This window comes from Conger conger, chromosome 3 (assembly GCF_963514075.1).
Source record: "Conger conger chromosome 3, fConCon1.1, whole genome shotgun sequence".
Lineage (NCBI taxonomy): Eukaryota > Metazoa > Chordata > Actinopteri > Anguilliformes > Congridae > Conger > Conger conger.
This window is the reverse complement of record NC_083762.1, coordinates 80,122,946-80,136,927: the sequence shown is the minus strand read 5'-3', so window position 1 is coordinate 80,136,927 and position 13,982 is coordinate 80,122,946. Positions and strand designations below refer to the sequence as shown.

Below are 13,982 nucleotides of genomic sequence, written 5' to 3'. Positions count from 1 at the left end.
ACACATACACACACAGAACACACATGCACGCACACACACATAACACACTGTGAATACATATACAACAGGGGCCAATTAACTTCCCTTAATCAACATTTATATTTAACTATATTACCAGCACACACACACACACATTGTACCTGCGACATGTTCCACTGCAGAGGGCCTGGAACACACTGTGCTGGAGCCTAAAGAAGACACAGAAGCACTGTGGTTCATTTCTTTGGTTCACTGTGGTTCATTTTTAAAAACATTTTATTTAACTTTTATTTAACACAGTGTGTGTGTGCTAGTGTACTGACTTGGTAGTGGTGGTAAGTGGGCTGGTGTACTGACTTGGTAGTGGTGGTAAGTGGGCTGGTGTACTGACCTGATAGTGGTGGTAAGTGAGCTGTAGGCTGGTGTACTGACCTGGTAGTGGTGGTAAGTGGGCTGGTGTACTGTCCTGGTAGTGGTGGTAAGTGGGCTGGTTACTGACCTGATAGTGGTGGTAAGTGAGCTGTAGGCTGGTGTACTGACCTGGTGGTGGTGGTAAGTGGGCTGGTGTACTGACCTGATAGTGGTGGTAAGTGAGCTGTAGGCTGGTGTACTGACCTGGTAGTGGTGGTAAGTGAGCTGTAGGCTGGTGTACTGACCTGGTAGTGGTGGTAAGTGAGCTGTAGGCTGGTGTACTGACCTGGTAGTGGTGGTAAGTGAGCTGTAGGCTGGTGTACTGACCTGGTAGTGGTGGTAAGTGGGCTGAGGGTAGACCTGCGGGGCCTGGTGAGTGACCATAACTGGAGAACCGGACATGGATCGGGGCTAAAGATGCACACCGGGATCAGAACCACCGGCACACCAGCCCAGCGAGGCACCCAGGTGAGACAGGTAAGTGTCCCGTTGGAGGAAATGAGAATCCCAGTTAGCCGTCCTAGTTAGTTGCTATACTTAATCATTCCTGTTCAGTAATGAAATGTGTTACACACATGGGTACTAGACATTGCAATATTTCAAATGAGCCTTAAGATGGCGTACACGTATAAACTGCACAACTTCTTGGGTAGGAGAGGTGGATGGTTGGGGTAGGATTGGGGGTTATGGGGTCTGAGAGGATGGTTTGGGTAGAGTTGGGAGTACGGGGTGGGGTTTGGGGTTATGGGGTCTGAGAGGTGGATGGTTTGGGTAGAGTTGGTAGTACGGGGTGGGGTTTGGGGTTATGGGGTCTGAGGGGTGGATGGTTTGGGTAGAGTTGGTAGTACGGGGTGGGGTTAGGGGTTATGGGGTCTGAGAGGTGGATGGTTTGGGTAGAGTTGGGAGTACGGGGTGGGGTTTGGGGTTATGGGGTCTGAGAGGTGGATGGTTTGGGTAGAGTTGGGAGTACGGGGTGGGGTTTGGGGTTATGGGGTCTGAGGGGTGGATGGTTTGGGTAGAGTTGGGAGTACAGGGTGGGGTTTGGGGTTATGGGGTCTGAGGGGTGGATGGTTTGGGTAGAGTTGGGAGTACGGGGTGGGGTTTGGGGTTATGGGGTCTGAGGGGTGGATGGTTTGTGTAGAGTTGGGAGTACGGGATGGGGTTTGGGGCTATGGGGTCTGAGAGGTGGATGGTTGGGGTAGGATTGGGGGTTATGGGGTCTGAGAGGTGGATGGTTTGGGTAGAGTTGGGAGTACGGGGTGGGGTTTGGGGTTGTGGGGTCTGAGGGGTGGATGGTTTGGGTAGAGCTGGGAGTACGGGGTGGGGTTTGGGGCTATGGGGTCTGAGAGGTGGATGGTTGGGGTAGGATTGGGGGTTATGGGGTCTGAGGGGTGGATGGTTGGGGGTCTGGGGGGTTTGAGCTTTCAGAGGCTGGGCTGGGACTCACAGGCCAGTGCTGGGCGGGGGGGCTGATCTCTGTGGTGTGGAAGTAGGCCACGCCGTTGTGGTAGGTGTAGGGGTACCCCGCGGAGGTGGTGAGGTACATGGTGCCTGCAGAGCCAGGGAGGGCGACGCCAGAGCTGGAGAACCCACTCACTGGAGAGAGAGAGAGAGAGAGACACACACACACACTCACACACATATACACACACACACCATACACACACCATACACACACACACCATACACACACCATACACACACCATACACACACCATACACACCATATACACACACGCACACACACCATACACACACCATACACACACACACACCATACACACACACACACACACACTCACACACACATATATACACACACACCATACACACACACACACTCACACACACACACACACACTCACACACACCATACACACACACACACATAAACATACACACGCACATATATACACACACACAGACACAGACGCACACTCACTCACTCACACACACACACACACACACACACACACACACACACACACACACACACACAGAAGAGAGCGGTGAGTTGCAGCAGGGGGATCTCAGAGCACTTGTGTGGTTCAGGCTGGACATTCCAAATTTCAGAAAAGACGGCGGGAGGTTGAAAATTCTGAGCAAACCACGTAAGTGTTTTTATTTTATTTTATGTCAGACATAAACTGTTTGTCTATTACTCAGCAATTTTAATGAAAATAATGGTCTCCAACCCTGGTCCGGGAGAGCTACTGGGTCTGCTGGATTTAATCATTATGTAGCGACACGTCATTACAAAATGAGAATGCTTCATTACAGTTAACTTGTCTGACCTGGTTACCTCAACAGGGTGTTGATTTTAAGGTGAAAACAAAACAAAAAAAACCCAGCAGACCCAGTAGCTCTCCAGGACCAGAGCTTTAGATAAGAGACAACACAAAATGTACGTCTATTGCTCGGCAATTTAAATGAAAACAACGAAATCTCGAGCGGGAAGTCCCGGAGTTACGAGCGGGCAGTGGAAAAGGCGGCGTGGACGTCAGACTGAAAGCGAGAGGCTGAGGCAGGTCGAGGCTGGGGCGGGCAGGGCGCCGGGCGCCGGTCAGGAGGAGGCACGGCAGGTTGAGGCCGGGGCGGGCAGGGCGCCGGTCAGGAGGAGGCGGGGAGCTGGGCTCCACATCTGAGCGAGGAGGTGTGAATATACACAGCCCCTGCGACTGGCCGTCCTCCCAGAACTCTGCACATCGCCCACCGCAGAGACCGACCGCTCTGTCTGCTCGACTGCAGTGTGAGCGTGCGCAGGACTGCACACTGACACAGGACTGCACACTGACACAGGACTGCACACTGACACAGGACTGCACACTGACACAGGACTGCACACTGACACAGGACTGCACACTGACACAGGACTGCACACTGACACAGGACTGCACACTGACACAGGACTGCGCACTGACACAGGACTGCACACTGACACAGGACTGCACACGACAGGGCGTTCTGACGACCCAACATGTATTACAGGTGCAATGGGTAAGATTTTTGTGTTACAAGACCATTGTAAATCCCTTCCTATCATTGAAAAACATGTCACCGACATGCTGACTCACCCTCTGCCTGTGTTTATATTTCCTTAAAATTTGCGTTTTAAAAATATGCAGTTGACGGGATGGCACTGTTTGTTGCTGCAATTCCTCTCTTGACCTTTAGATATCCAAAATTACCCATTGTACCTTTAAGAAGCCAAATCGTTGTCGTTTTAACGGTGAAACAACATAAGAAGAATTTAATTTCAAATGCCACCTACCTATTTAGATCAATTTAGGTATATTGCTTACAAATAATTTAACAACCAATCGGGATGTTTTTTTTCCACTAATTATAGTGTGGGGCTTGCAAAATAGCAGACGTGAATTCTAGCACATGATGGCTTCCAAACAGATTAGCCGTGCATAGCAACGCATACTAAGTCAAACGGACAAGTAACATTAGCATGCAGACAGGGCAGGTATGGCAACAGGCAAGTAGGTACGAGTAAAATGAAGTGAAGGGATTATGGAATTTAACAAGTGTTATGGAATTTCCCAGTCTTTCCCAGTCTTCTAAGGATATTGCTTTGACGATAACTTTGGTTTCATATCTAACACCTTCAGAGCCACTGTAAAGACGGACTGAATGGGTCTGTGTCACTGGTACGGTACCGGCTGCGTAAGAGCACGTTATGGTGAGAATGATCCCAGCAAAGTTCTGCAGCCTCACTCTCAGAAATAAGGGCACAGCAGAGGGGCATTTCTGTTGTTTAAGGAACACATTTTCAAACGTACCCTGAAAGGTACAATACTGTTCTTTTGGGTATACATACAAGTACCTTTTAACTGTTAACAAATTAATTATTAATTCAATGGTAAGGAATGCACTTTCACGGACTTATAGCGACAAGCTTTTGTACCTTTTCCAGCACTTTTCAAAACCTTTTTCTCTGAGAGTTTAAGAAGATAGGTAGCGTTACGTGTGTCTGAAGTTACGCAGGTCGCATTTGATTGTTTGTGTCACATGCTTCGCTGAGGTCTTCTGCGGCTCCGAGGCGCTGGTATTTGAAACAGGACACCCTGCGAAGCTTCTCTCCCGACACACAAGCTCTCTGCTCAGGGTCAGCTGCTCTGCTCTCTTTGTGAAGGAGATACAGAGCCGCTTTCCTCACTCTGAGCTGCAGACACGAGTCCCTCAGCCATGTGAGGATATGAATCACGGTCTCTTTGAATGAAACACGTAGATTTCATTTGTCATTTGGCCTCGAGCAGGGCTGCCCAACCCTGTTCCCGGAGATCTAACGTCCTGTAGGTTTTCACTCCAACCCTAACAAAGCTACACCTCATTCACCAGCTAGAGCAGGGCTGCCCAACCCTGTTCCCGGACATCTAACGTCCTGTAGGTTTTCACTCCAACCCTAATTTGGCACACCCGATTCTACCAACTCACAGCTCAATTACATCTCTAGCTGAATGAGGTGTGCCGTGTTAGGGCTGGAGTGAAAACCCTGGTTTTGGCCTGTGTGAGGCCCACAGGCCAGCAGCCGAGCTGCTCTGGGGGAGGGTACGTACGCGGCAGGCCCACTTGCTGCTTGCGGATGGCCTGGCCGATGTTCAGCCGCTTGTCCCTGAAGGAGAGACGCTCAGCCTGGGGGGAGAGCAGAGAGTCAGGGCCTGGATAACACACACACACACACACACACACACACACACACACCTGGATAACACACACACACACACCTGGGTAACACACACACACACACCTGGGTAACACACACACACACACACACACACACACGCGCACACACACACACACACACACACACACACACACACCTGGATAACACACACACACACACACACACACACACACACACCCACCTGGGTAACACACACACACACACACACCTGGGTAACACACACACACACACACACACACACCTGGGTAACACACACACACACACACACACCTGGATAACACACACACACACACACTTGAGTAACACACACACACACACACACACACCTGGGTAACAAACACACACACACACACACACACACACCTGGGTAACACACACACACACACACACACACACACACACACACACACACACACCTGGATAACACACACACACACACACACCTGGATAACACACACACACACACCTGGGTAACACACACACACACACACACACCTGGGTAACACACACCTGGATAACACACACACACACCTGGGTAACACACACACACACACACCTGGGTAACACACACACACACACACACACACCTGGGTAACACACACACACACACACCTGGATAACACACACACACACACACACCTGGGTAACACACACACACACACCTGGGTAACACACACACACACACACACACCTGGATAACACACACACACACCTGGATAACACACACACACACACACACCTGGGTAACACACACACACACACCTGGATAACACACACACAAAACACACACACACACCTGGGTAACACACACACACACACACACACACCTGGGTAACACACACCTGGATAACACACACACACACACCTGGGTAACACACACACACACACACACCTGGGTAACACACACACACACACACATGCACACACACCTAGATAACACACACCTGGGTAACACACACACACACCTGGGTAACACACACACACACACACCTGGGTAACACACACACAAACACACACACCCTGCTAACACACAGACACATGCACACACATGCCTGTGTAACACATATACACACAAACTCCACTAACACACACACACACGCATTCAGGCCTGTGTGACACACACACCTGGGTAACACACACACACACACACACCTGGGTAACACACACACACACACACACCCTGCTAACACACAGACACACGCACGCACATGCCTGTGTAACACATATACACACAAACTCCACTAACACACACACACGCATTCAGGCCTGTGTAACAACACACACACACACCCCGCTAACACACACGCCTGAGTAACACACACACGCCTGAGTAACACACACACACACACCCCGCTAACACACACACCCTGCTAACATACACCCCCTGCTAACACACACGCCTGAGTAACACTCACACGCTGCCAAAGCAGAAGGGGATCTAGTTGGCAGATGAGAACCTGTCAATCATGTAAATGGTCGGCATCAGAAATAGCAGCGTAAAAACGCGCCTTCTGTTCTGGGCACGGAGAACAGCAGCGCCCCCCCCCCAGCCCCCAAACCCCCTTTCTGGCAGGGTTCCTCCCCCAGATGGGGCTCTTGGTTCTCCTAAGAATCTCTGGATGTTCTCTGGTGTTCCCCATCCAGGCCCGGGGTAAAATAGTATTTGTTTTGGATTCAAATACTTTTTCTGCATTTGACTAAGCTTGCCTGGTGTACTGGAACAAATGAAATGATCCCAGAAGTGTAAACCCCGCCCATCAGCTCCTCCTTGCAGGCTCAAGTACACCAGGCAAACTCAACAGAGCACAGAAAAGTGAATCCAAAAAAACAAAGACTATTTGAACACAGGCCTTTCCCCATCCTGTTTGTGTGTGAGTGGGTCTCTGGCAGGTGTGTGTGTGTCTGGCAGGTGTGTGGGTCTCTGGCAGGTGTGTGGGTCTCTGACAGGTGTGTGAGTCGGTGTGTGGCTCTCCGGCAGGTGTGTTTCTCCGGCAGGTGTGTGTGTCTCAGGTGTGTGTGTCTGGCAGGTGTGTGGCTCTCTGGCAGGTGTGTGTGTCTCAGGTGTGTGAGTCTCTGGAAGGTGTGCGGCTCTCTGGCAGGTGTGTGTGTCTCAGGTGTGTGAGTCTCAGGTGTGTGTGTCTCAGGTGTGTGAGTCTCTGGAAGGTGTGCGGCTCTCTGGCAGGTGTGTGTGTCTCAGGTGTGTGTGTCTCAGGTGTGTGAGTCTCTGGAAGGTGTGCGGCTCTCTGGCAGGTGTGTGTGTCTCAGGTGTGTGAGTCTCTGGAAGGTGTGTGGCTCTCTGGCAGGTGTGTGTGTCTCAGGTGTGTGAGTCTCTGGAAGGTGTGCGGCTCTCTGGCAGGTGTGTGTGTCTCAGGTGTGTGAGTCTCTGGAAGGTGTGTGGCTCTCTGGCAGGTGTGTGTGTCTCAGGTGTGTGTGTCTGGCAGGTGTGTGTGTCTCTGGAAGGTGTGCGGCTCTCTGGCAGGTGTGTGGTTCTCTGGCAGGTGTGCTTACATCATGAATAATCTTCTGGGCGTCCTCCTGGGTCTCAAACGTCACAAAGCCGTACCTGTGACACAGGTGTACAATAAGCATCATCGTATCACTATGTGCTCGAAGACCACGCGTGCTTTAAAGGTACAGCGCAATATTCTGATAAGAACAGCAGATATAAGGAAAACAATCATTTCCACTGTAAGAAATTCATGCAGCTAGATCGGTTCAGCTGGGGCGCTTCACAGAAAAATGATTTTCAATTTCCTGGGGGTGGTTTTGATGTATGCAGCACCTGTTGCTGCCTACAAGTCCCCCCTGCCTTCCTTACGTCTTACAGAGAGAGGTACGTGGGCAACAGAATCTGCGATTCGGCACGCTAAGCTAGTCATTTATATACATAAATTTACCACAACACCAGAGAGCTATCAGAGGAAATCCCTCATTTAAAACAGAATAAAAGAGCGGGATCATTTACAGAATAAATGAATGTAAATTTATGCTCGTATTAATCTATCGAGTGAAAGGAGACCGCAGCGGATCAGGGGGTGCAGTGGCTGGGGAGGTGGGCCCCCGCTCGGGGGTTGCTGGCTCGACTCCCTGGCCTCCAGCTCGTCTGCTCGTCACTCACCCCTTGGACACCCCCGCGCGATCGATAACGATCTTCACCTCCTTCACCGCGCCGTGCTGCGAGAAGAACCGCCGAAGATCACTCTCGTTCGTCTGGAGACACACACACAGACACACACACACACACACACACATACACACACACAGACACACACACACACAGACACACACACAGACACACATAGACACACACACAGACACACACACACACACACAGACACACACACACACACACAGACACACGCAGACACACACGCAGACACACACACACAGACACACGCAGACACACACACACACAGACACACACGCAGACACACACACACACACACAGACACACACACAGACACACACGCAGACACACACGCAGACACACACACACACACACACACACACACACACACACTCACACACACAGACACACACAGACACACACACAGACACACACAGACACACACGCAGACACACACACAGACACACACAGACACACGCAGACACACACGCAGACACACACACACACAGACACACGCAGACACACACACACACAGACACACACGCAGACACACACGCAGACACACACACAGACACACACACAGACACACACACAGACACACAGACACACGCAGACACAGACACACACACACACAGACACACGCAGACATACACACAGACACACACAGACACACACACAGACACACGCAGACACACACGCAGACACACACACGCAGACACACACATAGACACACACATTACATTACATTAACTCTTATCCAGAGCGACGTACAGTTGATTAGACTAAGCAGGAGACAGTCCTCCCCTGGAGCAATGCAGGCCTTGCTCAAGGGCCCAACGGCTGTGTGGATCTTATTGTGGCTACACCGGGATTAGAACCACCGACCTTGCGTGTCCCAGTCATGACCACTATGCAACAGGCCGCGACACAAACATGCACACACACACAAACATACACAAACATACACACACACACACACACACACACAGGGCAGACATAAATGTCAATGCCAAGTAATCAAATATTAGGCAGTCATGACCAGCTTTTCCAGATGGTGAGAACAGGCGTTAATAGCATGTTACCTGATGTCATTTATCCCTCACCATTTCCTTTCTCTTGAGCCCTGTTCATGTGCAATGTAAGTGCCCCCTCTTTACCTCAATATGCACATGACTGCATTCTTCAAACTGGCTAGAATTACAGTGGACCCAACTGTTTAATGCTCAGGGTCCTCTGCCACAAGCAGGTGTGTTTGAAAAGAAGAGAACATTTGAAGTATTTGATTCAAGTTCCATTTAAGCTAATAAAAAAAGCTTTTCAAAAACACTGGAGCTTTGGCGATCTCCCATGGAATTGACCCACTCTTGTTGTCATTCTACAGCCAGTATGACCTTAAATGTTTTGGGTAAATAATGTATTTGTTGTTAATCACGACTCTGGGTTGACCGTTTGACCCTTGGGTCTGAAGAAGCGCTTCCATCTTGTCTATTCTGGCAACCAGGAACTGACGAAAAGCCTTTTCAAAATAAGCCCTGGACCCCAAAAAGCTCTCTTTGAAGAACCCATAACCCTCCCAGACGGGATGGTTTGAGTATCTCAGACACTGCTGATCTCCTGGGATTCTCACGCACAACAGTCTCTGGAGTTTGCAGAGAATGGTGCGAAAAACAAAAAACCTACAGTGAGCTGCAGTTCTGTGGGCAGAAACGCCTTCTTAATGAGAGGTCAGAGGAGAAGGGCCAGACTGGTCGAAGCTGACAGGAAGGTGACAGTAACACAAATAACCACAAATTACAACAGTGGTATGCAGAAGAGAACCTCTGAAGTGCAGCATAACTTTAAGTGGATAGGCTACAGCTGAATAAATACCTAATAAAGTGCTCACTGAGTGTATAATTTTATCCAACACGCTTTACAATTCATGCCTGTCATTCACACACACACACACTCATCAATGGCGACTGCAAGGCACCAAACAGCTCGTCGGGAGCAGTCGGGGGTAAGGTGAGTTGCTCAAGGAAAACTTTGAAATGGACACGCAACAGAAGGCCTCACCTTGAAGTCGATTCCTCCGACGAAAATTCGGTTAGGGATGATGGTCCCATAACGGGGGGCATGGTGGGCGGGTGCGCTCGATGAGGGGGACACTGGACCGGGGGAGGGGGTGCTGGTCTGAGTCTGGTTACAGGTGAACTAAGAACGGAGATTAAAATGACGGATAAATCAGCAGATTTACCCGCATCTTAATTACGGCACATCAACAGACAGCCAATCTGCGAAATTCTGTTCCCGTGACCATACGACAGATTGGCTAGGTCAGTGATCCTCACTCCTGGCCCGGGAGAGCCGCAGGGTGGGGCTGGCTTTTGTTTTCGCCTTAAAATCAGCAACCGATTCGGACCCAAGAAACCACATGAGGTGAGTTAACAGTGTAACCAACCGCTTTAATTGATCTGTGACGTCAGGTGACCCGACGTGCATTCTGCTTAAAATAACATTTACAGTAATTAACCGAGAAGTTTTCCATTTGCACACTTTATTTAGTCTACGGGACTACAATTTACAAAACATATACACTGGTGGTAGTTACTGTCCGAAGATCATCAAGTATTTTAACTTTTGCTCCTTTGAACGATGCTGATTTTCCCATTTTAAACGCAGAACAGTTCATTTCGCTCATTTATAACCCACACACAGAACAATGGCAAGTGCTAATTTAGCTGACGTCAATCATTTGCTGTTAAGCAAATAGAAATAGCTACAATATGTACTCTGATTAGATGTGATACATGTGATGATGTAAACTTAGATAGCTAGCTAAAAAGTTACATAACTGCCTTTCTTGCAAGATGTGTTATCAAACGTTATCTAAATGACTAATTAAGTTAAGTTACTCCACCCAAGCGTCGATCAATAATTAGTTAGCCAGCTACGGAGTAAGTTATCTAAACTGCAACAGGAATAAAAACGTCAATTGACATTTAGCTATCTTACAACAATAGCTCAGCTCGAAAAGCACAGAATACAATTAGAGCACAGAATACAATTTTACGCGAAAGAGAATCATGGTCATAAAACAGCCACACAAAAAAACGATACTTGTGTGGCACTCTAGAATATCGAATGAACTCAGATTATCAGTTAGTTTACACCTGAGCTAATTTAACCAAGTTGCTGAACTTTCCAAACTAAATTTAACAAGCACTAGCTAGACTATACCACCTAATGTAGCCTGCTACACAATATTCTCGCTAGTCTAATAGTAATTTTGCGTAATCTAACCATGTTAGCAGTCACTAGCTAGCTAGCGACAATCATTCTAACCTTACAGCTTTCACTTACAGTTGTTTCGTTCTCCATCTTAGGGATCGGCTTGATTGAATATTAATCTAGAACAGACGTAAATTAAATTAAGATTTGTAACTGATTAAGATAAATACTGCAAACTATTCGAACTGGAGTACCACACTGGCTCGTTGGACCATCGCACCAGCCGTCGAGCGATCGCCTCCAGTCCAGCCGCTGACCAACGCCTCGCGCACTTCTGTTCTGCTCCGCTGTAGCTCTCCCTGCTGGAGAAAAGCACAACTGAACCAATTTACTCCGATATGCCAGCACGGCGAAAATAAATCACAATATCGCCCAGAGTCTGGGCTACACTGAACCGAGGTAAATGTAAATAAACATATTGGTAATACAACTGTTGCTTGTATACTACTTATAACTTGTATTTTACTGATAAATGGTGTGAATCGGGACCGTGCCCCCTCTACACTAAGTGAAATGGAACGGGCCAATGGCTGTTTGATTGACAGGTTGTCCTTTGGCGGGATATGCGAAGCCGCTACTTGCCCGGAAATAAGTTTAAATGTATTTATAAAAAGGCGGCATCAATCGATTTTTTTCGGCTTATTTCACTCAAACTAGCAAACAATAGTATCAGGCTAAATGTAAATGTTTAATAATGTTGCTAACAGGAGTGTTTGTAGCATTTTACAAGGTGGCTAAGTAGTACCGGTTCGGTGTTTGGTTTTTACTTAGCTAGCTAGCTAGATAGTTACGTAAGTACGAGGAAGCTAAAAACAGACGTTAGCTAATGCTAACGATAGGCCTACTTGAATTGCCATAGGCCCGTGTGGATAACACAGACCAGGCCCTTTGTTGGCCTTACTGAAACGCTCCTAGTAAATTTATGTTTGGCTAATAACAATGCAAAATGAATTCTTAATCACTTTGATTCAAGGCACTCCCGTTTATTTAAGTAACAACAAAGTTACAAAACATTCAAATAGTCCAAGGGTAATGGACACCACAGCCCAGCTAGCTAGCTGACAATGTTGCTGCCATGTAACTTAGTGGCAATGTTATAACATTGAAGCAACATTTCAGTAATACTGTCAGGACAGCTGGGAGCTGACTCACACTCGCAAGCAAAATCGAGAACAAGTTTGTGAGAGCGGGTAGCTTGCTGCCCCTAGAACAGAAGGTCTCTTTAAGAACCTCGAGGAGGGGGTGGGGGGTGTTGCTGAGGGGGAGGTTTTGATGTATACAGCACCTGTTGCTGTCTTCCAGTCCCCCCCTGCCTTCCTTACCTCTTGCAGAGAGAGGTACATGGGCAACAGAATCTGTGAATCTGCACACTAGCTAGCTAGACTATACATAAACAAAAATGCGCTGGTCAGTATCACACAATATTACTCAATTCACTGTAGCTTTCCCTGCTAGGTATTGTCACCTGGTGGTTATATGTATATATCCCTGTTGAAAATTCCTCTAGCTGGGACTCTTAAGATGGTTTAAGCTATGTTTTTGACACTTTTAGTTTGTCGTAGCTGGCCTGTGGCTGGCCAGAGCTGGTCTCTAGCTGGAAAAAGCTGGCTTAGTTGGTAGAGTAGCTGGCCTTATAGCCTGGTCAGCTGATTGGCCAGCGAGAAGTGTTGAAAAACACATCTTAAACCAGCTTGACCAGCTTAGGCTGGTTGGAGCTGGAATTTTCAGCAGGCCTCACCAGCAGCTGCAGGCTAGAAATGACCTCTCACTGTCCGTTTTACTCTCATTCTGTCACCAATCTCAACGGGAAGATGCAAACCGTCCGCACAGTAGCTGTCCGATCGTGCTATAGGAGCCGGCACGCGACATCTCTGCTCGTCGCGACTATTTGTGGATTTAAGACGCGCGTCCAGTGACAGCGTGAGGAGTTCTGTTGTCGTGTGTCATAGTTTGTGGTCGCGATTCGTATTAGTTTACCCGGGGTGGTGTGGTTCTGAATCGGGCAATCTGAAAATAAACGTCAATATCAGGTGACGTGTGCCGGTTCCTCTCTCTGGCATAGAAAGGTAACGTTAAATAACATTTTGAAAAGACGCCGGTGCCCGACAGCGAGAGACAGTGCTGCTGTTTTAACGTGTGGGGTGCAGTGTTGTGGGTACCGGAGTGCAGTGCCGTGCTGTGTCATGCTGCCCCACACTTGGCCGTAAGTTACACATCCAGGACAGCCCCGTCAGGGTCTTACCTTAGTCAGCATTGGGACAGGAGCACGGAGGGGGGGGGGGGGGGTGGGCTTGGGGGAGTGGAGAGAGGTCCCGCACTGGAAGATTCAATCAATCAGTCAATCTGGGAGGAAAGACAGGCACTTCTCCATGATCCGCCGGGGGGGGAGAGCGAGTGATAACGGCAGAGAACGCGAGAGAGAGAGAGAGAGAGAGAGAGAGAGAGAGGGAGAGAAAAACTTCTTGTGGCCTGCAGTGCCAATGCTCACATTCCAGAGCAGTA

At 48.7% G+C, this 13,982-nt stretch overlaps 1 protein-coding gene across 1 annotated transcript in view; it reads right to left on the bottom strand.

The window, feature by feature from the left end:
• The window catches only part of LOC133123316 (protein boule-like), a 20,901-nt gene extending 9,127 nt beyond the window's left edge, over positions 1-11,774 (bottom strand). The window contains exons 1-8 of the mRNA XM_061233674.1: positions 11,553-11,774; positions 10,266-10,403; positions 8,202-8,293; positions 7,592-7,646; positions 4,956-5,031; positions 1,838-1,986; positions 718-801; positions 141-188 (exon numbers count right to left, since the gene is read on the bottom strand). Coding sequence (XP_061089658.1) covers positions 141-188; positions 718-801; positions 1,838-1,986; positions 4,956-5,031; positions 7,592-7,646; positions 8,202-8,293; positions 10,266-10,403; positions 11,553-11,570 — 660 coding nt within the window. The 5' untranslated portion in view covers positions 11,571-11,774. The remainder of the gene's footprint in view (positions 1-140; positions 189-717; positions 802-1,837; positions 1,987-4,955; positions 5,032-7,591; positions 7,647-8,201; positions 8,294-10,265; positions 10,404-11,552) is intronic.
• Between the last annotated feature and the right edge of the window lie 2,208 nt (positions 11,775-13,982).